General features: G+C 46.3%; 1 protein-coding gene and 1 pseudogene across 1 annotated transcript in view; one reads left to right on the top strand and one right to left on the bottom strand.

Moving 5' to 3' along the window:
* The window catches only part of UBN2 (ubinuclein 2), an 87,756-nt gene extending 65,465 nt beyond the window's left edge, over positions 1-22,291 (bottom strand). Inside the window, 2 exon segments of the mRNA XM_049774283.1 lie at positions 10,949-11,038; positions 21,806-22,291. Of these exon segments, the coding sequence (XP_049630240.1) occupies positions 10,949-11,038; positions 21,806-22,291 (576 nt within the window).
* Positions 14,730-14,823, top strand: LOC126029292 (uncharacterized; annotated as a pseudogene).
* Positions 22,292-23,482: the final 1,191 nt, after the last annotated feature.

Genomic DNA, 23,482 nt, shown 5'->3' with positions numbered 1-23,482 from the left:
GGCTGAGGTTCAAAAGAATTATGCTTAAGTGAAAGTATGCAGACCCAAAAGACTGGGAGACTTCAATTATAGAAAACTAAAAAAAACACACAAGGAGTTGAAGAGAGAGATTATAGAGAAATAAAAGGATCAAACTATGGTGATGAAACTGTTCTACTATCACAATTGTGATTATAAGATTAGGTGCACTAATCAAAGTTTATCAACTTGCATATTTAAAATAGATGTCCTGGGCTGCAGAAGAGAGATCAAAGGACTGGAATTCTGGTTTCAGATGTTCAGGGCACTAGTAGGCTATAGTAGGCTAGCCCAGGACATATGTATCGCCCCAGTCTCAAGCAAATTAACTCAGGTCATACAGGACCCAAAGTACTGGTTGGGAGGCCAAAATAAAATACAACAAAATAAACTGAAATAAGCAGCCAGAGTGCAGCAGGTAAGGTGCATGTCTTAGATGTGTCCTACCCAGCTTGGTCCCCAGCACCCAATATGGTACCCTAAGCCCACCACAAGTAATCCTTGAGTATAAAGCCAGACCACTACCAAGTATGGTCCAAAAACCAAATATGAAAAACAGACCACTTACTTCATAGTTCTATACACCATTTCATTATCAGTCTACTCAAAATGCCCAAGATATAACCTATTATAAGATGACTTCCAAGCCAGTCATTCATCTACCTGAGGACTCACACTATTCCTGCAACTCTAAATTTTGCAATTTCCAACATTCACACATCACTATTTGTTTTAATTTGTATGTGTGGTGGCGGAGGTGAGGTTGGTGCACACCGTACACAGCAGTGCTCAAGGGCTCATTCTGGTTGTGCTTCAGGGGACCATGTGAGTTGCCAGGATCAAATCTGGGATTTCCATATGCAAAGCAGCTCTCATCTTTTTTTTTTGGGGGGGGGGGTGTCACACCCAGGGGCACTCAGGGGTTACTCCTGGCAATCTGCTCAGTAATCGCTCCTGGCAGGCCCAGGGGTCCAAATGGGAAGCCGGAATTCAAACCACCTTTGGTCCTGCTTGCAAGGCAAATGCCCTACCACTGTGCTATCTCTCCAGCCACAGCTTTCGTCTTTTAAGTCATCTTCCTGGTCCCCAATCTGAACACTTAAATCGATTCCATCTACCCACTCTCCTTCTCAACACCCTTGCCTCTCTTTCCTTCATGCTTTTCCCTATTGGGAATAACATTATTCTCTGAATTTTCCAACTTCAAAACTCAGTACAAACTTTTAGCTTTTCTTCTTTTTATTTTATTTTATTGTTTTGGTTTTTGGGTCACAACCAGCGGTGGCGCTCAGAGGTTACTACTGGATCTGCACTCAGAAATCACTCCTGGCAGGCACAGGAAAAACATGGAATGCTGGGATTGAAACCATTAACCATCCCGGATTGCCTGCATGCAAGGTAAACACCCTACCACTGTGCTATCTCTCTGGCCCCTCCCTTTTCTTCTTGATAACTTTTCTGTCTGGTGAGGAAAAGCACTACCCCCAGCTGTACTGGAAATCTAACCCACAGCTCCTGCTTCCAAAATGTGTACTATATAATATCCTCAGCTATATACCTTGATGCTCTTTACTTAAAATCACCATGCTCTTTTTCTGTGACATGAAAAAAATTTTTTTTCGGGGCCAGAGAGATAGCATGGAGGTAAGGTGTTTGCCTTGCATATAGAAGGATGGTGGTTCGAATCCCGGCATTCCCCCGAGCCTGCCAGGAGCGATTTCTGAGTGTAGAGCCAGAAATTTCTGAGCGCTACTGGGTGTGGCTCAAACCCCCCCCCCAAAAAAAATTAGGGGGGTGGAGGAATAACATAGCAGTAGGGCTATGTTTGTCTTGCATGTTGAAGGAGGTGGTTCGAATCCCAGCATCCCATATGGTCCCCCCCCGAGCCTGCCAGGAGCGACTTCTGAGCATAGAGCCAGGAGTAGCCCCTGAGCCCTGCTGGGTGTGACCCAAAAACAAAAACAAAAATTTTTTTTCCTGCTCTTTGGGCCACACCTGGTGATGCTCAGGGGTCACTCCTGGCTCTGCGCTCAGGAATCACTCCTGGCTTGGAAGACCATATGGGACGTCAGAGGATCGAACCGCAGTCTGACCTAGGCTAGTAAGGGCAAGGCAGATGCCTTACCACTTGCGCCACCGCTCTGGCCCCTATAATCTATTTTATAACATAAAATGGTTAAGTATGAAAGTTTTGAATCTAGCTGGGATGCCCCTTTCCCTTTAGGGTTTTTTGTTTGTTTTTTTTTTGTTTGTTTGTTTTTGGTTTTTGGGCCACACCCGTTTGACGCTCAGGGGTTATTCCTGGCTATGCACTCAGAAATCGCCCCTGGCTTGGGGGGACCATATGGGACGCCAGGGGATCGAACCGTGGTCCGTCCAACGCTAGCGCTTGCAAGGCAGACACCTTACCTCTAGCGCCACCTTCCCGGCCCCTCCCTTTAGGTTTTTAGACCACGCCTGGCAGTGCTCTGAGAACTATGCTGTGACAGAGGTTGAACCCAGGCATCCTACATGCAGATGCCTGGGTCTTTACTCTCCTAGTTCTAATCTACCCTCTTCTTCAACATCGTTAGCAAGATTAATGCCCTACAAACTTGATAAATCCTCAGAACCTTCGCAGTTGATGTTAGGAGTTAACCCAACAAATATATTTTATAAGATAAAAAATTATTTAGAAAATTAAAATAAGCTTTGAAATTTGTGACCTCAAAAAAGAAAGACATCTTGGGGTCAGAGAGGTGGCGCTAGAGGTAGATGTCTGCCTTACAAGTGCTAGCCTAGGACAGACCATGTGTGGTTCCATTCCCCCCACCCCCACCTGTCCCGTTCCATCCCAAATGGTCCCCCAAAGCCAGGGATGATTTCTGAGCGCATAGCTAGGAGCAACCCCTGAGCGTCAAATGGGTGTGGCCCAAAAAACAAACAAAAAAAGACATCTCTTTAAATTCATTCCCAGTGCCTTGGATTCTGATGACTCAGAAGAAAATGGCTTTCTGAGTCATTAGTACCTGCTTAACTTGATCGACCATGTTCCAAGCCAACATTAGTCTGATTACATTGCAATGCCAAACTGGAACAAACAAACAAGATGTTCTGAATACAGGCTCCCGTGTGCTCTAGGAAATGAATGGTTCAACAACACTCAAAAAAGTCAAGTAGGGAAGCCAGAGCACGCAGGACATTAAGTACTAAGTTTCTAGTTCTAAACTGAAGAAAACAGCTCTCGGTCCCAAAGCTTCGCTATAAGGCCCCAGCCTTCTTTTTCCACCTCTGCTGAGGGACTGTGTGAAGAGTAGCCAAGAGATGTTTTCACAGCACAATCAGCTCTGACAAATTTAGGACTTTCCTCCTTAATATCCCTAAAACTGCTGATCTGAATTATTTTTATGGGACTGAAAGAAGCCAAAGAGAATGGACTTAACTCAGTATCCAAGGTATTAAAAGGGCATGTCATGGCAAGCAACTGCACTGGTAACCACATGAATGAAACTGGTATTTGAGTTTTCTCCCCTGCAATCTATTTTAACAGGCATCATTTTTATGGTTTTATTGTGAATGTGGTATAATATTATTGCTGCTTTATAGAGACTAGATACACTAGAATTTGTGTGTTTTTTTTTTTGTTTTTTTTTTTTTTTTGGTTTTTGGGCCACACCCGGTAACGCTCAGGAGTTACTCCTGGCTATGTGCTCAGAAGTTGCTCCTGGCTTGGGGGACCATATGGGACACCGGGGGATCAAACCGTGGTCCATCCAAGGTTAGCGCAGGCAAGGCAGGCACCTTACCTTTAGCGCCACCGCCCGGCCCCTAGAATTTGTGTTTTTTGGTAAGAATTTATTTCATGGGGCCGGAGAGATGGCATGGAAGTAAGGCCTTTCATGCAGAAGGTCATTGGTTCGAGTCCCAGCATCCCATATGGTCCCCGAGCCTGTCAGGAGTGATTTCTAAGCATAGAGCCAGGAGTAACCCCTGAGTGCTGCTGGGTGTGACCCAAAAACAAAAAAACAAAAAAAAGAATTTATTTCATGAAGTCAGAGAGATAACATGGAGGTAGGGCATTTGCCTCGCGTACAGGACAGTGGTTTGAATCCCACATCCCAAATGGTCCCCTGAGCCTGCCAGGAGCGATTTCTGAGCATAGAGCTAATAGTAATCCCTGAGAGCTGCCGGATGTGACCCAAAAACCCCTAAAAAAAAAAAAAAAATCAAACCTGAATGTGATTTCCTAATTGCTCATAAATACCTGGTAGAAATGTATGTTTACCAAGACCCTGCCCTGCTGAAACCATGCCAACTGCAGTTACCACCCACTACCACCACTTTGCCAATGGCCCAGCCTCACCAAACTAAACACCAGGTATGCTGGTAGTTGGGCTGCCGACATCACCTAGACTTTTCTTGGAATGAGTGTGGGGACTCTATCTCCCTTCCCCAACCTCCCTCCCCTGCCACCATCTCACACTTCCAGAAACCCTGACAGCCAAAACCATAACCTACAAAAGCTGTATTACCAGCCACAGAGCTTGGAATTCCGGGACAAACAGCAGTATATTTGTATGTGGCAGCATGCTCCAAATTTTTTCAGTACTTGGGGCCGGAGTGATAGAACAGCAAGCAAGTAGGGCATTTGCCTTGCACTCAGTTGACACAGTACGTACCGGGTTCTATTCCCGGTATCCCATTTGGTCCCCTGAACCTGCCAGGAATGATTTCTAAGGGCAGAGCCAGGAGTAACCTCTGAGCGCTGCCAGGTGTGACCCAAAAAAAAAAAAAAAAACCAGGGCCCGGAGAGATAGCACAGCAGCATTTGCCTTGCAAGCAGCCGATCCCGGACCAAAGGTGGTTGGTTCGAATCCCGGTGTCCCATATGGTCCACCATGCCTGCCAGGAGCTATTTCTGAGCAGACACCCTGAGCACCGCCGAGTGTAACCCAAAAAACAAAAACAAAAACAAAAAAATTTTTTCCAGTACTGACATCCAGTAGGAACACAGCAATTTTTTTTTAAACACATGCACATTTACTTTGTCCCTCAAGTTCCCAGATTGTAATACACTACATTTCTTAGCAGTACCCAAAGCAATCTAAAACCACAAAATCTATGTAACTCCTTTGACATTAAAGGCTATAATAACATTAGTGGGGCCGGGCGGTGGCGCTGGAGGTAAGGTGCCTGCCTTGCCTGCGCTAGCCTAGGACGGACCACGGTTCGATTCCCCCGGCGTCCCATATGGTCCCCCAAGAAGCCAGGAGCAACTTCTGAGCGCATAGCCAGGAGTAACCCCTGAGCGTCACAGGGTGTGGCCCAAAAACCAAAAAAAAAAAAAAAAAGGCTATAACATTATTGATACGCTTGATTATAATACATCATTTCATCAAGGATGAGTCAAAGGAGCACAGCAAAGACGGTGTTAGTGAACACAGCAATTTCAATGTCAACATGGATTTAAAGTCAACTTTGTTCAGAAACAAAACAAGCAAAAGAAAATCAACTAGGGGGCCCAGAGAGATAGCACAGTGGCGTTTGCCTTGCAAGCAGCCTATCCAGGACCGAAGGTGGTTGGTTCGAATCCCAGTGTCCCATATGGTCCCCCCGTGCCTGTTAGGAGCTATTTCTGAGCAGACAGCCAGGAGTAACCCCTGAGCACCGCCGGGTGTGGCCCAAAAACAAAAACAAAACAAACAAACAAAAAAAAGAAAAGAAAAGAAAATCAACTAGGGCCGGAGAGATGGCATGGAGTAGGGCATTTGCCCTGCATGCAGAAGGATGGTGATTCAAATCCAGGCATCCCATATGGTCCCCCGAGCCTGCCAGGAGTGATTTCTGAGCACAGAGCCAGGAGTAACCCGAGCACTGCCGATTGTGACCCAAAGCCAACAGAAAAAGAAAAGAAAGAAAATCGATTAGGGGCGGAGAGATAGCATGGAGGTAAGGCGTTTGCCTTTCATGCAGGAGGTCATCGGTTCGAATCCCGGCATCCCATATGGTCCCCTGTGCCTGCCAGGAGCAATTTCTGAGCCTGGAGCCAGGAATAACCCCTGAGCACTGCCGGGTGTGACCCAAAAACCACAAAAAAAAAAAAAAAAAAAGAAAATCGATTAGAAGGGGCCAGAGAGAGAGCATGGAGGTAAGGCGTTTGCCTTTCATGCAGGTCATTGGTTCCAATCCCGGTGCCCCATATGGCCTGGAGCCAGGAATAACCCGAGCACTGCTGGGTGTGACCCAAACACCACAAAAAAAAAAAAATCAATTAGCAACATATAGTTCGGCAAACCTTCAAACAATGATTTAATGACCTCATTGCAAGACACATTAATTTTCACAATTTTTTATTGTGCTACTTAAAAAAATAAAGTTTACTGCCACTTAGCCATATACAAGCAATATAAAATGTATTTATTTCATGCTTGTCAGGGGGTAAGGCTTGTGATAATGCTTATCTTTAAATAACTTTTTTTTGTTTTAGGGCCACACCCGGCAGCGCTCAGAGGTTACTCCTGGCTCTGAGCTCAGAAATTGCTTTAGGCAGGCTTGGGGGACCATGTGGGATGCTGGGGATAGAGCCCGGGTCCATGCAGGTCAGTAGCATGCCAAGAAAACACCCTACCGCCATCACTCCGTCCACAAGAAATTTACAGTTTTTAAAAAAGTATTGTTTTTTTTCTTCCTAATTCTCAGAATTATCCAGATTCAATAGGGTTTTTGCAGGGTCCAAGAGAGTAAGGTGGGCACACTTAGTAGGCTCAAGATTTACTCCTGACTCTGTATTCAGGAATTACTCCTGTTGTACTCAGGGGAGCATATATAGAGCCCAGAAGTTTGAATTAGAGTGCAGAACATCAGAGCAAGCCCTGAGCTTTGCTGGGTGTGGCCCCAAACCAAAAACAAAACAGAACCAAAAAATCCAACCTGGGGACACACAAGAACCAATTTAGCATCCTCAAGGTAAAGTCATTTTGATTTTTAAGGGGGTGGGGGGCACAGTCTCCACACTCACAGTACACAGAGTTGTTCCTAGCTCTGCACTCAGAAATAACTCTTGGCAGTGCCTAGGGGTAACAGAGGGATGCCAGAGATCCAACTCATGTCAGCCATATGAAGCGAAAGCACTCTATCTGCTGTACTATCACTGAAGCCCCTAAAGTTAAGTCTTGAACAGTCAATTTGCCCTTTCTCAGAAAAGGGTAACTGATGTTGATTACATGTGTGAAGAGAAAAACAGGACATAGAAGCAAAGGAGGACAGATCAGGGAGAAAGGCACAATTATTCAAGACAGGCTGCTGCTTAATTATATCCTCCTCACAATTCCTACTGCTGCTGCTGCTGCTGCTGCTCTGTAACTCTCACAACTGTCTCCATCCTTCTCAGCGCTGTCTCAGAGCTGTGCTTCTCTTTTCTGTGCATCATCGCTGAGCTCACTCCATAGGACTCCTCCTGACACAAGAACAGCTGCCCAAACTGAAGATCACAAGAAGCCCATCATCTGGTCCCTCAAGCCTCCCAATACCCCACAAGACTATTACCATCTCCCCTAGGCCCAACAACCTCTCAAAGTGTCCTTCTTTGGAAACCTCAACACGTGAAATGCACCTCCTCCTGCAGGCACCAATGACGTCTCTGATCATGGAAGAGATGGAGAAGCCTGACTTCTCTTGAGAAAAGGGACTTTAAGTAAAAGATTTCAAAAAAAGAGCTGAAGCTGAGCAGTTTCAGATAGGGAAGGTGCTAGCCCACTTCACTATCTATTTAATGATTGGCTTTTGGGCCACACCTAATGGTGCTCATAGTTTATGTCAGGCTCTGTGCTCAGGGATCACTCAGGGGGACCACGTGGGGTGCTAAGAATAGAACTTTTGTCAGCTGTGTACAAGGCAGGCACCCTATCCACTGTACTATTGCTCTTTTCTTTGGTGTACTATTAGTTCATTGAATAAATAAAGCCTCGGTGCTAGAAAGCTGACCAGGCAGATCATACTTTCCCTTCACAGATATTCAAGTATTAAAAAGGCCAAGAGTGAGGGCTGGAGAGATAGTGTGGAGGTAGGGTGTTTGCCTTGCATGCAGAAGGACAGTGGTTAGAAACCTGGCATCCCATATGGTCCCCCAAGCCTCCCAGGAGAAACCCCTGAACACTGCCAGGTGTGACCCCCCCCCAAAAAAATAAATAACAAAAATAACAAAAAAAAAAAAAAAAAAAAAAAAAAGCTCTCAGGACTGGCACAATGATACAACAAGATCAGCTGCCACTAAGGAAGCAATGTCCTGGGTTAAATGTCAGAGAGTTGAACTACTAAGCTGCTAAAGGCAAGGAAGGGCTGAAGAACATGCCACCAAACTGGGCACAGTGCGCACTAGTGCGATTTCTATCCAGAAAGGGAAGAAAACTGCTCCTCCTGGGACAAACAGAAGCCAAGAGCAGAAGCATATACAGTATTTTTTAAGACATGTGAAAGGGGTCTAAGTAGGGACATGGATACACACAAATCAGCTCTTGAAGAATCTTTCCCCATTACTTGCCTATAGGAAGTATACTTACCTATATACTTGCCTACAAGACTGGGTAGGTGGGTAGATACAGAACAAACCAAGACTTTTCATTTTATACCTTCTTAAACTTTTGAACCATGTAAGCCTAATCATTAAACATTAAATTTAGGGGCTGGAGAGATAGCATGGAGGGAAAGTGTTTGCTGTGCATGCAGAAGGATGGTGGTTTGAATCCCATCATCCCATATGGTCCCTTGAGCCTGCCAGGAGCGATTTCTGAACCTGAAGCCAGGAGTAACCCCTGAGGGCTGCTGGGTGTGACCCCCCCCAAAAAAAAGAGTGGTCCAAAAACAAAACATAAAGAAAAAAAATGTTCAATTCCTCAGTAACAGACAAGAAAACAGTAACCCACAAAGGCTAAAATTGTGGAATTTAGGGGCCGGAGAGATAGCACAGTGGAAAAGCGTTTGCCTTAGACACAGAAGAACAGTGGTTCGAATCCCGGCATCCCATATGGTCCGGAGCCTGCCAGGAGCGATTTCTGAGCATAGAGCCAGGAGTAACCCAAGCACTGCCGGGTGTGACCCAAAAACATAAAAAAATTTTTTTTAAATTGTGGAATTTAACTAGAAACTAACCTACTATACTATTTAGTCCATTCTCAATATGTCCCCTCCCCAGTTTCTTCATTATAAGAACCAACAAGTACCAAGAAATATCCCAAGTACAATTTGAGGAGATCCTTAAGGATAGGCCACTGTGAGCCAAGTTCCAGTCTCTGTGATACACTTAGTACTCACGGGAGACACAGCAGGGGACACATGATAGAGGCCAGAGAAAGAGAATAGTTAAAGTACTTTCAGTTAAGCGTGGTTCAATTCCCAGCACCACAGAGTCTATCAAACATTGCCAAGAGCAGCCCCAGAGTACTTCTAAAGAAACTCAAGAAAAGCCATAAGAAAATAAAGGGGGGGGCCAGGCAGTGGCGCTAGAGCTAAGATGCCTGCCTTGCCTGCGCTAGCCTAGGACAGACCGTGGTTCGATCCCCCGGTGTCCCATATGGTCCCCCAAGCCAGGAGCGACTTCTGAGCGCATAGCCAGGAGTAACCCCTGAGCGTCACCGGGTGTGGCCCAAAAACCAAAAATAAATAAATAAATAAATAAATAAATAAATAAATAAATAAATAAATAAAATGAAAATAAAGGGGGCCGGAGAGATAGCATGGAGGTAGGGCATTTGCCTTGCATGCAGAAGGACGGTGGTTCGAATCCCGGCATCCCATATGGTCCCTTGTGCCTGCCAGGAGAGATTTCTGAGCATGGAGCCAGGAGCCAAAAACAAACAAACAAACAAACAAACAAAAAAGAAAGAAAAGAAAGGGTAGGGAGGGAGTCTTACATATAACATGTAATAATATTTATCATATATAATATATAATAGATTATATTTTGAAAATTTGAGAAAAATGTAAAAGAACTTCAAATAAGGCAGTCAGACTCTTATTTTTACATAAAAACAAACACATAAAATACTTAAGAATCTTTAAGATAAAAAGGATACGGGGCCGGGCGGTGGCGCTAAAGGTAAGGTGCCTGCCTTGCCTGCACTAGCCTTGGATGGACCTAGGTTCGATCCCCCGGTGTCCCATATGGTCCCCCAAGCCAGGAGCAACTTCTGAGCGCATAGCCAGGAGTAACCCCTGAGCGTTACCGGGTGTGGCCCAAAAACAAAAACAAAAAAAAAACAACTAAAAAAGGATACTTTCAAAGAAATACTGCATCTGATTTATACTGCTTCTAGGGGCCAAGAAGTAGACACATTCATTCTCAAACTCTAAGAATCAGGAATGATTCAAAACTCCTACACCAAGAAAATGAAGGCAGCTTTCTCACTGGCAGGGGAAAGGCTTATGAACAAGAATTGGGGGGAGGCCAGAGCAGGTAGGGCATTTGTCTTGCATGCATTGAACCAGGTTCGATCTCCAGCACCCCTGGGTCCCCTGGGGCCAATCAGAAGTGATCCCTGAACACAGAGCCAGGAGAATCAATCAACATGTCTCCTGCCCTCCCAAAACAAAGAACTAGAGAGATGGTGATATAAAACCTAGTTCTTGTAACTGTGTGGCCTTAATTCAGTTACTTAACCTGGAGAAAAGAGCCTCAGTTTCTTCATCTGTAAAATGTAGTCAATAGTTATCTTGTAAGTTTGTTATAAGGAACGGAAACAATAAGTCAACTGCCTGGACACTGGAGGTTAGCTAAACAGAGGACAGCTAAAATTAAAACCACCACAAATGCATCAGAATCTATGTGACAGTTTGGATTCAATTTGTGGGACGGGGCAAGTAGGTAGGTAATGGAAATATAAGCTCCCAACCAAGTCTCAGAGAGAAAATAGGCCAACAAATACAATTACTGAAGTGAACGGTTTATTATACTTACATATTTCATTTCAAACTTCTTAGCCAGCATTTCTACTTCTTGCCTCTCATGCTCATCGTTAAATGGGTCTTCTGTATGAATGGGCTTCTTCTGATTCAGAGCAAATGAAAGAAGAAACACAGCATTACTATTACTTTAATCAAAGCAGAAGTCTAGTGAGTCCATTTTTCCAAATATTAACAAATACATCAGAAGCATCCAAAGAAAACAGAGGGTCAGTGGTAGAGAACATGCCTTGCACGTGTGAGACCCTAGGTTAGATCCCTGGTACCACCTGCTCCACCATCCTCCACCTCCAGATGCAGCTTGGCAACTGCATCATTAACAAGAAACCAATAAGACACTGAGAATGTCAGGGGACTGAATGTGTGTGCTATCCGTATGTCCTGAGCTCAACCCTCATATTCCCCATGAAAGAAACTAGAAAGAAGGGCTGGTTTATAGTATAATATCATGTGTTTTTATATAAAATATATTTGCAGTGTGGGGGCCAAAGAGAAAGTAAGGGTAGAGGCGTGTGCTTTGCAAGTAGCTAAACCCAGCTGGATTCCCCACACCTCTGATTCTCAAAGGAGTGTCTCTGAGTCTCTAAGAGTGATTCCCTCAGCACAATACAGAGCCAGGAGTATGCCCCAAGCACTGGCAATGACCCCACCCAAATAGACATTTATATTCAGACATATATGTATATATAGACATTTAAAATGCAACTGGAGGGGCCGGAGAGGTGGTGCTAGAGGTAAGGTGTCTGCCTTGCAAACACTAGCAGTTCGATCCCCCGGCGTCCCATATGGTCCCCCCAAGCCAGGGGCGATTTCTGAGCATATAGCCAGGAGTAACCCCTGAGCATCACCAGGAATGGCCCAAAAAACAAAAAACAAAAATAAATAAAATAAAATGCACTGGGGGCCGGGCGGTGGCGCTGGAGGTAAGGTGCCTGCCTTACCTGCGCTAGCCTAGGAGACGGACCGCGGTTCGATCCCCCGGCGTCCCATATGGTCCCCCAAGCCAGGAGCGACTTCTGAGCGCATAGCCAGGAGTGACCCCTGAGCGTCACCGGGTGTGGCCCAAAAACCAAAAAAAATAAAATGCACTGGACTTAATAGTATTGTGGGTAGGGAGTTGTCTTGTACCCAAGCCCTGCCAGGAGTGATCCCTGAACAGAGCCAGGAGTATTCCCTGAGCACAACATGATGTGGTCTCAAAAAAAAAATTTTTTTAAAGTGGGGGGAGGGGCCTGGAATATATAGTGTTGCAAAGCAGATAGAGTGCTGTCTTGCATACAGCCAACCAAGGTTTGATCCCTGACACCCATATGGTCCTCTGAGCCCTCCAGGAGTTACCCCTGAGCACAAAGCTAGAGGTAAGCCCTAAACGTAGCTGGTTGTGGAAGGGGAGGGGAGAACAAGCCCTGCAACTATGTATGTACAATACACAAGGTATACAGTATGCATGTGTATATAGACACTATATGTAAGTTGCAGTTTTAATGTCCTGCTACAATATTTTTGTTCTAAGAACGCCAAACCTGCAAAGTTAGCATAAGGTTATATCCTTTAAATCAGCAAGGAGGGAGGTAGGAAGGAAATTAGGTAAAAATGAAAACAACTTAACTCTTAATTTGAGGCCTTCCCTAATAACCAAGAACTGATTTGGTGAAAAAAAATGCTTCTTCAGGGGCCGGGCGGTGGCGCTAAAGGTAAGGTGCCTGCCTTGCCTGCACTAGCCTTGGACGGACTGCGGTTCGATCCCCGGTGTCCCATATGGTCCCCCAAGCCAGGAGCAACTTCTGAGCTCATAGCCAGGAGTAACCCCTGAGCGTTACCGGGTGTGGCCCAAAAACCAAAAAAAAAAAAAAAAAAAAAAAAAAAAAAATGCTTCTTCAAGGATCCTTAAATAATTCAATGGAGTGAATATGGCCTGAATTATTACCAGAGCTTCTATAGTCACAAAGGCTTTCTGCACATGCCCAATATCAACCACCTCACCACAGACATCCCCCAGACATTCAAAGAATGGTTGCCTTCAACCAAAGCTGGAAAGTAAATTACCACAGATTAGCACTGCTATTGTCTAACAGGCAAGAATGCAAATTTGTTTTTTGTTTTGTTTTGGTTTTCTTTTGAGCCCTTACCCTGCAGCAGCGCTAAGGAGACCATATGGAATGCCGAGGATCAAACCCTGGGCCTTCCCAGGACACTTCGTGCAAGGAAAACGCCCTACTGCTATGCTATCACTCTGGCCCCAAGAACGCAAATTTGTAAGAATTTAAATCACGGGCCCGGAGAGGCGTTTGCCTTGCAAGCAGCTGATCCAGGACCAAAGGTGGTTGGTTCGAATCCCAGTGTCCCATATGGTTCCCCCGTGCCTGCCAGGAGCTATTTCTGAGCAGACAGCCAGGAGTAACCCCTGAGCACCGCCGGGTGTGGTCCAAAAACCAAAAAAAAAAGAATTTAAATCACAAAAAAACTCAAGATTCCCCATCTATTTTTTACAAAACAACAAAAAAACTGGACCTAGAGTAATAGTACAAAAGCGTAGGACAGATAGGACATTTGCCTAGCATGTGCAGCAGCCAACCCTGGTTCGATCCTATATGGTCCACAGATACTGCAAGGAATGATTCCTGAGCACAGGGCCAGGAGTAAGCCTTGAGCAACATAAAGCATGAGCCAAACCCCCAACCCAAAAAAAAAAAAAGGGCAAATCAAGCTTACTATTTTATCAAACACATTTCAAATATATGAATTTTCAGCAAAAAAAAAAAAAAAAAAAAAAAGGCCAACCTTAACTATTCCCAAACAATCACAGAGGAGTAAACAATTCACCCTAAGGCATTAAAATAAAGGGCTAACTCACTAACACTTCAAGAAATCTTTCCTAAATCTTATCCTCTATCCAATATGACAAAAAAAAAAAAAAAAAGGAATTAAAATTATCAGTTCCTTTACTCCACTAGGAATTACCAACCTGAGACTACAGTTAGAGTCTGGGGGCCAAAGAGCTAATACAGTATGGGGCTTGCCCGACTACTGATCCCACTCATTTTGCACATGCAAATGTAATTTTACTTGTCTAATTTTACACTAGTGCAGTCATACCATGTCATTTACTTTGGAGGGAGATCTCAGGCAGTGCTTGTGAGACCTGGGGGCCACATGCATAATAATATGGGATGGCTGTGTGGGCCTTATGGTTCCATGCTTCAGCCATGAGATGCAGCACTTCTCGGGCCTAACAGTGCTGGGGGCCACCAGGTCATCCCAGAGAGGGTACATCAGGGATTAAACTCTGGAGATTCCAAATGTTAAGCAAGTCCTCCAGCCCTTTCAGCAATCTCTCTGATCCAGATATAATTTTTAATGTAAAATTAAATGTCATTTCAAAATAGTTTGTGACTTTACTGAAGCATCAAAAGTAAATTTCATTTATGTTTGACAGGGGCTGGAGAGACTGAACAGTGGGTAGGGAGCTTGCCTTGCAGCCAACCTGGGTTTGGTCCCCATCACCACAAAGTACCCAGATTACAGTCGGAGTAACCCCTAAGCAGAGGCAGGTGTAAGCCCTGAGAGCCACCAGGGATGGTTCTAACTCCCTTGTAAAATTTCAATTTAAGGAGTCAGAGAGATAGGATAGTGGGTAGGATGCTTGCCTTTCTCATGATAAACCCAAGTTCAATCCTCAGCATCCCAAGCCTGGGGTGGTCCCCAGAGCCAACAGGAGGGATTTCTGAGTGCAGGGCCCTAAGCACCACCAGATATGACCCAAAAACGACAAAAAAGAGCTCACTTCAGCAGCATATATATTAAAATTAGAATAATACAGAGAAGATTAGCATGGTCCCTGTGCAAGGATGACATGCATTCCATATTTCCTTAAAAAAAAAAAAAAAGAGGGGCCGGAGAGATAGCATGGGGGTAAAGCGTTTGCCTTTCATGCAGGAGGTCATCGGTTCGAATCCCGGCATCCCATATGGTCCCCCGTGCCTGCCAGGAGCAATTTCTGAGCCTGGAGCCAGGAATAACCCCTGAGCACTGCCGGGTGTGACCCAAAAAAAAAAACCACAAAAAAAAAAAAAAAAAAAAAAAAAGAAAGAAAGAAAAACACAAGACTCAATTCCCGTTTACAATTCAGAATATGTACCTACTTCCTACCAAGCCTCTAATTAAGCTCTTCTGGCTGTTTTTATTGTTTGCTTTTTTGGGGGGAAGGGGGAATACCTGCCACTCCCCAATGTGCCACCCTTTATGCTATTTCCCACCCTTAACTAAAAAGCCATTTGTGACCCTGCCCTAGAGGAATCTTTTTTTGGTTTGTTTTAGTTGTTTGGGTCACACCCCCCAATGTTCAAGGCTTACTACTGACTTTGCACTCAAGGATCACCCCAACTTTGCCTCCTGCAGCCCCCAGGTAAATTGAGTTTGAGACTCCTGCTGTAGGGTCAGGGCTTATGCTGTCTACTTCAGTTCAACTCCACACATGGTCCTCTAGGTACATCCCCACTCCACCCCACCTAGGGATGTGATCCAAAAAAGGAGAGGAGGAAAAAAAGTATCTTTCCCATAGCTCCTAAATCTTATCCAACATGTGCTACTACGGCAAGCAATGGAATCCCACAGAATTCTCTAATAACATAATTACACTAACATTACAGAGTCACTTTCCTTCTAATAAATGTCCAATTCATCATGTTCACAAGTAGAAGAATTTCCTGGTTTACGAAGATGTTTTCTGGGGAAATGCCCTACCACTGTGCTATTGCTCTGGTCCCTAAGATTTATTTTTCACTTAACATAATAGATTCCATGTACATCCACGTATAGAAAAATTTCATGACTTCATCTCTCCTGACAGCTGCATAATATTCCATTGTGTATATGTACCACAGTTTCCTTAGCCATTCAGCTGTTGAAGGGCATCCTGGTTGTTTCCAGAGTCTGGCTATTTAAAAAGTGCTGCGATGAATATAGTGTGAAGAGGTTTTTGTATTGGATTTTTGGGTTCCTAGGGTATATGCCTACGAATGGTTTAGCTGGATCAAATGGGAGCTCAATTTCTAGTTTTTTGAGAAATCTCCATATTGTTTTCCATAAGGGCTGGACTAGACGACATTCCCACCAGCAGTGAATGAGAGTTCCTTTCTCTCCACATCCCCACCAGCACTGATTGTTCTTGTTCTTTGTGATGTGTGCCAGTCTCTAAGATTTATTTTTAACTTATAAATTTTTGTTGTTTTGATTTTTGAGGCCATGTCTAGCTGTTTTGGGGGCTTACTCAGGCTCCATGCTCAGGAATCACTACTGACATATGGGTACCAGAAAGCTAATCTGGTTTGCAGTGTACAAAGCAAGTGCCCTACCTACCTTATTAAAGCCCAGCCCTGGTTTACTGAGAATTTAAAAATAATTTTTGGAGTATCAATTACCGCCAAAAAAATTTCTTCGAAAATGAACTACTGGGGCCAGAGAGATAGCATGGAGGTAATGTGTTTGCCTTGCCTTCAGAAAGACGGTGGTTCGAATCCCAGCATCCCCATATGATCCCCCAAGCTTGCCAGGAATGATTTCTAAGCATTGAGCCAGGAGTAACCCGAGCGCTGCCGGGTATGACCCAAAAACAAAAAAACAAACAAACAAAAAAAAAAAACTGAACTGGAGCCAGAGCAATAGGACAGTGGTAAGGCATTTATTTGCCTTGCACGAGGCCAACATAGGACAGACCCTGGTTCGAATCCCAGCATCCCATATGATCCCATGTCTCCCAGGAGTGACTTCTGAGCACAGAGCCAGTAATAATCCTTGAGTGCAAATGGGTGTGATCCAAACTGAACTACTATTTCCCTTTAGTCAGAAATAGTGAATAAGATAATCCTCCAGAACAGAACTGACTGAAATGTTTCAGTCTTTACAGACCAATACTCAAAATACCCAGACACAGATCAGAGTTCCAAAACTTATTTGGTCTACTGTCCCCTTTCCCAGGCAGGGATATATGTATACACACACACACATATCTATCCATGTATATTATGAATATATGTATGGAATATATATATATATACACATACATACATATTCCACTCAGCCCCACCCCAGAAATCTATCTTCTTTAAAAGAACAAGCAAGGAAGGAGCTGGAGAAGGAGGAAAGGAATTAAGGCAAGCATGGGCTGACACTGGTCCAATCCTCAGTACTGCATGTGGCCCCCCACTAGCACACCAGCAATATGCTCCCTCAAATACTAAAAATAAAGGAACAGAAATCACCCTAAACCACTCCCAAGACGACTATAATTAACGGGACAGTATGACTCCTGTAGCCCGGTCAAGGGCTCAACTAGGCAGTGCTCTGAGAACAAGGGAGAGATATTGTTTTTCATATTCTGCTCATTTCGTTTATGTCAGGGGTCTCAAACTTGCGGCCTGCGGGCCGTTTGCGGCCCTCCGTACAACATTTTGTGGCCCGCGGCCGGTCTTCAAATATCGCAGTATTCTCGATTATTCTCTTACCGAATATCACTTACCAAATAATCGCAATAAAAATCACATTAGTAAGAAAAAAATTGCATTAAACATTCGCATACCCTGAGCAGTTCCATTCGAGGTAAGCAAATGTTTAATGCGATTTTTTATTGCGAATATTCGGTAAGCGAAATCTCTTATGCAACCCTGCCTCACCCGGACTTTGCCTCATGCGGCCCTCAGGTAAATTGAGTTTGAGACCCCTGGTTTATGTGGGCTTTTTCTCATTAAGACATTATAAGGGGGGCCGTAGAGATAGCAATGGAGGTAATGCATTTGCCTTTCATGCAGGACGGTGGTTCGAATCGCAGCATTCCATATTGTTTCCCAAGCCTGCGAGGAGCAATTTCTGAGCACAGAGCCAGGAAAAATCCCTGAGTATGGCCAGGTGTGACCCAACTCACCACCCTAGTAAAAGAGATTATAAGGGCTGGAGAGAGTACAGCAAGTAAGTATTACAACCTTGCATAAGGTTGACCAGGGTTTGATCCCCATCACCCCCATTAGCCTGCCAGGAATGATCCCCGAGTCTGGTCCAGTCTAGCCCCCAAAAACTTGTCTATCAGCAACAGAGGAAATTTCAAATTATCAGAGACTCTTTCTCTTAATTTTACAAGTTTCCTTTTCTCCCTTTCAACTCTTCTTCTTTGCTACATAGTATACTATTCAATTATGATAACTCAGAATAAAAAGTAATTTTAAAATATTACAACATCCCTCAGAATAACTGAACTCCCCTTAACAAGAAGAAAATCCAAATTTGGGCATCACCACTTTGCAGCCAATTCTTTTTTATACTTTTTTTTTTGGGGGGGGGGTCACACCCGGCAGCGCTCAGGGGTTACTCCTGGCTCTATGCTCAGAAATCGCTTCTGACAGGCTTGGGGGACCATATGGAATGCCGGAATTCGAATCACCATCCTTCAGCATGCAAGACAAAGGATCATGCGATCTCTCTGGCCCCTCCTAGTATACTCTTAAAAATTACTCCTGATAGTGCTCTGGGGACCATATGGGATGCTAAGGATTGAAGCAAAGTTTGCTACGTGCAAGACAAGAGCCCTACGCATTGTACTATTGCTCCAATTCACTTTCCTTTTCAGAAAAAAAAATCATTGACTTCTGGGAATCGACTTCTTTCAGTGAACGAACAGAAAATGGCCTCTAATTATACAGGAGACCACTGCTGCTGTTCAGCATCTCTGTCTGTGAGGGGGAATATCTCCCCTTTAAGAAATATTATATCAGCTCAGAATTTTATTATTTCTATTTGCTCGTTGTAGATTCTTCCATGCATCAATCATGGTATAATGAACAACAACAAAATTAAATGTTTAGAGGCTGGAGCAATAGCATAGAAGATAGGGCGGTTTGCCTTGTACATGGCCCACCTGAGTTTGATTCCTGGCATCCCAAATGGTCCACCAAGCCTGTCAGGAGTAACTCCTGAGTACCGTTGGGTGTGGCCCAGAAACCAAAAAGAAAGAGATGCTTATTTAATGCACCTTTGCAGCCAAGTTTAGTTCCAAAGTATGGAAAATAAAGTTCCATGACAGGAAGGCCCAGAGCTAGGGGATATAGTTCTCTTGTCCAAGATATATATGGCCCTGGATTTGATCTCCAACACAGTAGAAATAAGTAAAACCTAATAAATAAAATAAATAAAACCATGAATGTAAATCCTAAAAGACACCATCACAAAACAAAAAATGTGAAAATGTGACCATTAGAATTGCTGCAAATGGGTCTGAGAGATAGCATGGTAGGGCGTTTGCCTTGCGTTCAGAAGACCGGTGATTTGAATCTCGACATCCCATTTTGAATCTCGACATCCTATTTGGTCCCACAAGCCTGCCAGGAGCGATTTCTAAGCATAAAGCCAGGAGTAACCCCTGAGCGCTGCCAGGTGTGACCCAAAAACCAAAAAAAAAAAAAAAAAAAAAAAAAGTGTACTAGGAGCAATCCCTGAGCATCACCAGGTGTGGCTCAAAAACAAAAAGAAAAGGAAAGGATGGGCCAACGGTTAGGAGTTTCTGGTATGAATAAAAATTAAGCTTCGGAGAGATAGCACAGAGGCGTTTGCAAGCAGCCGATCCAGGACCAAAGGTGGTTGGTTCGAATCCAGGTGTCCCATAAGGTCCCCCATGCCTGCCAGGAGCTATTTCTGAGCAGACAGCCAGGAGTGACCCCTGAGCACCACCGGGTGTGGCCCAAAAACCAAAATAAATAAATAAATAAATAAAATAAGCTTGACTATTCATCATCCTCCCTATTATATAAAATGAGTGATTCTGATAGGATTTTAACAAGGTAAGATGCCAAAATTAACTTTAAAATAAAATTAATTAGGATACACCTCTCAGATATTTAATATGGCATGAAAATAATACAGCATAAAGAGAATCATAACAAAGGTGCTTGTACTTTTTTTTACTAATTGCATTTCATCCGGGCAGAATCCTTTCAGTTAAAACTATATTCACTAATTGTATGAAATCTTGTCTTACTAAAAGCTGGTCTGGTTGGAAAGGAAATAATAAAAGGACACAGCAACCATTCTGCACACTGGCCTCCATTTGTAAAGGTGCAAATCCTACCTCATGGGGTTTTTCTGGAATATACTAGGATAAGTCATGTACTATATTTCTAGAACAGTGTGGAACATGCCTAAAACTGTTCTCCATTATCATAAATATATTACCCAAACACGATGCTTTTCACCAGTATACATGGACTAAAAAGAGTAGAATAAAACTACTGTCCTACTTGAATTTAGCAAGGCAAATCCAATGTATCTGAAAAACCGCTGCGATCCTCTATTTTCCAATTCATTTGAGGGGGGAAAAGTGACATCATCTTTATAAAGGCCATTAGGAGTCTAAAGGGCAAAATATTATGTTGGAAGAGATCAAAACGATCTCTACCCTTCACAATTTACTCGGGTTGCAGACATCTAGCAATGATTTGACCACATAACAATATCCGTAAACAATGATCAAAGATAGCTAACCAAAAGATAAATAAAATCCAGGGACACTGTTTAACCTATTTTTAAATGAAGCCACTCATTTCTACTACAAAGGTAGTGGAGAAGGAAAACAAACGACTGCCTTTCTGGAGTCCATTTAGATCGGAGCTAAAGCAAAAGCAAAAAAAAAAAAAAAAAACAAATCGCGCATAATCTGCCTAAACAGGGGAAACTGTTCTCTCTTTACTGTAACTAATATTTCCCTTTTTAGTTAACTTCTGAAGCTCGTCAGCCCACAACAATAAAAAAATTACAATGATCAACAAGCCTTTCTCCTGTGCCCATTGTTCACCCGCAGATCCATCCAAGGTATGCCTAGATATGTCCATGAAGTTTAAAAAAAAATAAAAATTCAAAGCTAAGATTCCCTCTCACCCCCATCGTCCTTCAAAAATTTACTACGATCAAAGGCCACAGATCCTTCCACTCGGATCCATAAACTAATGATCTATTCAAAGAAGAATATGATGGCAGGCGCCAATAAAGACCCAAGGCACCTTCCCATTCAATTACGGCAGCGACGGATTTCGCGGAAAACAAAGCTCAAAAGGTCTACCAAGACCAGCACACAGGCTCACACCCGCGCAAACACGTAAGCAGAGAGGCGGCTAGCTAACGAAACGACCCCCCACGCCCTTCCCTTTCCAATCTCCATTCCTCAAGTGCAAATTGCTAGATTGCACATTTCTGCTCCTCCGAAACCCGCTTCGATGAAAGAAGAAAAAAACACCCCGAGCAGCGGCGAACCAACCCAACGAATAGGGTGAGGAAGAAGAGGTGGATCCGAGAAGGGGGGGAGAGAGGAGGTTGGTGGTTGATGGGTGGTGGCGGTAGTTCCTACTATCTCCCAGCCACAGACCGGGGGGAGGCGTGTCCCCCAAGGGTTTTATGGTCAAATTTTTTCTCTTCTCTTTTGCCTTCTACAGGAACCAGCCAGACCTGGAGCTAACTCACCCGCACACCCACATATGTAACCTGCAGGGGCCCCCCAAGACGACTTAGGGGGACTGGGGACCAGGCCAAGCATGCGGAGGAGGAGTGCAGGCACATTTGGAGGGGCAAGATGGGGGGTGTCCAGGGGAGCTTCGGGCGAGCCGGGGGAGTGAGCGTGAGCAGGGCAGTTACTATACTAACCCGCCCGTCTGTCCATCCGCCCAGGAGGCCCCCCCAAACCCAGGCGAAGCCAGCGTGCCGAAGGTGGCGCTCGGGGAAAGGGACGGGATGGGTCGGGACGGGTCGGGACGGGACGCGAGGGGCGGCCGAGGCGAAGCCCGGGGCCCGGGCGTGCGTGCGTGCGGGTGGCTCGTACCCGTTGTTCCCCGCACAGCAGCAGCTCGGGGTAGCTGAACTCCACGCAGCTGTCGTCCGTCGGGTCCTTGAGCACCAGCTCCAGGCGCACCGTGGCGCGCGGCGGCTCAACGAGGGCGGCGGCGGCGGGCTCCCGCGGCGGGGGCAGGGGCAAGTGCGAGTGCGGGTGCGGGAGCGGGAGCGGCGGCGGCGGCGGGTCGGGCCGCGGGGGCTCGCGCGGCGGCAGCGCCATGGGCGAGGGCTCGGGCGAGGGCTCGGCCCGGCCGACGTCGGGCGGCGGCGGCGGCTTCTCGCGGGCCGGGGTCGGCGTCGGCGTCGGCGCTGGCGGCGGCGGCGGCGCGTCCGGCCGTGGGGTCGCGTCCCGCGCAGCGTCGCGGAAGGGCAGCGGCTCCTGGCGGTCGGGCTCGCGCTCCAGCCCCGGGAAGTCGGGCTCGCGCCGCCTCCCCGGTGACAGGCTGATCAGCGCGACGCGCCGCGGCTCCGCCATCCTCTCCGCGCCGGCCCCGCCGCGCCCGGGTCGTCGCCGCCGCCGCCGCCGCCGAGGTGCTCGCCCGCCCGCCGCCCGCTCTGCCGCTCTCCGTCGCTGTGCGGCCCCCCACGGCCCTCCGCCGTCGCCGCGGGTGCGCGCCGTGCCCCCGACCCCGCCACTATGTCCTGAGGGGCGCCGCCGCCATCACCAGGGTCGCCGCGGCCGCCATGTTGCATCCCCCACATAAATAGAAGCGGGCCGCCGAGCGGGCGCATGCGCACCGCGGAGACGCTCGACGCGCGGCCGCCGTCACTCGTCGTGGCGGGGGCGCCGCGTCGAGGCCGGACGGGTCGGGTCGGCGGAAGTGACGTCGGCCGGGGCGGTCGCCCTGGAGACGCGGACGCCGCCCGCCCCGCCCTTTCGGAGTGGGTGGGCGGGGCTTCGGGTGGGTTTTCCCGCGAGTCGCACCCGGAAGCCGGAAGTGCCCGTGGAGCCGGCCGAGGGCGAGTCTCGGGGATGTACTGGGGAGCGACGCGGTCATGGCGCCCGTGGCTGCCCGACGCCTCCCCGCTTTGGCTCGCGGCGACCGAGAGCTGGGCTTGGTCCGAGGCTGGGCTCTCGAAAGGGGCCGGTGGAGAGGAAAAGGAGCCGGACTCCTCGCTACAGCACTGGAATCCCGGGGACGGAGCGGAAGTGGGCAGCTCGGGCCTGACTCCCCTTGACCCTCGCCGGCTTCCGTTCCTGGACTGATTCCTCGCCCGGTCAAGATGACAGTCGAAGGGCCGGAGAGGTAGCACAGCCGTAGGGCGTTTGCCTTGCACACAGCCGATCCTGGATGGACGGTGGTTCGAATTCCGGCATCCCATATAGTCCCCAGAGCCTGCCAGGAGCGATTTCTGAGCACAGAACTAGGAGGAACCCCTGAGCATGGCTGGGTGAGACCCTCCCCCAAAAAATAAGAAAAAAAAAAAAGATGGCAATTGGGGTGTCTGTGTGTGTACATTGACCCGGCCTGTAAAAATACCCAGTGTCGGGCCCGGAGAGATAGCACAGCGGCGGTTGCCTTGCAAGCAGCCGATCCAGGACCAAAGGTGGTTGGTTCGAATCCCGGTGTCCCATATGGTCCCCCGTGCCTGCCAGGAGCTATTTCTGAGCAGATAGCCAGGAGTAACCCCTGAGCACCGCCGGGTGTGGCCCAAAAACCAAAAA

The sequence above is a fragment of the Suncus etruscus genome, chromosome 1 (assembly GCF_024139225.1).
Source record: "Suncus etruscus isolate mSunEtr1 chromosome 1, mSunEtr1.pri.cur, whole genome shotgun sequence".
Taxonomy (NCBI): Eukaryota; Metazoa; Chordata; class Mammalia; order Eulipotyphla; family Soricidae; genus Suncus; species Suncus etruscus.
This window is presented reverse-complemented; position numbering and strand designations above follow the sequence as displayed.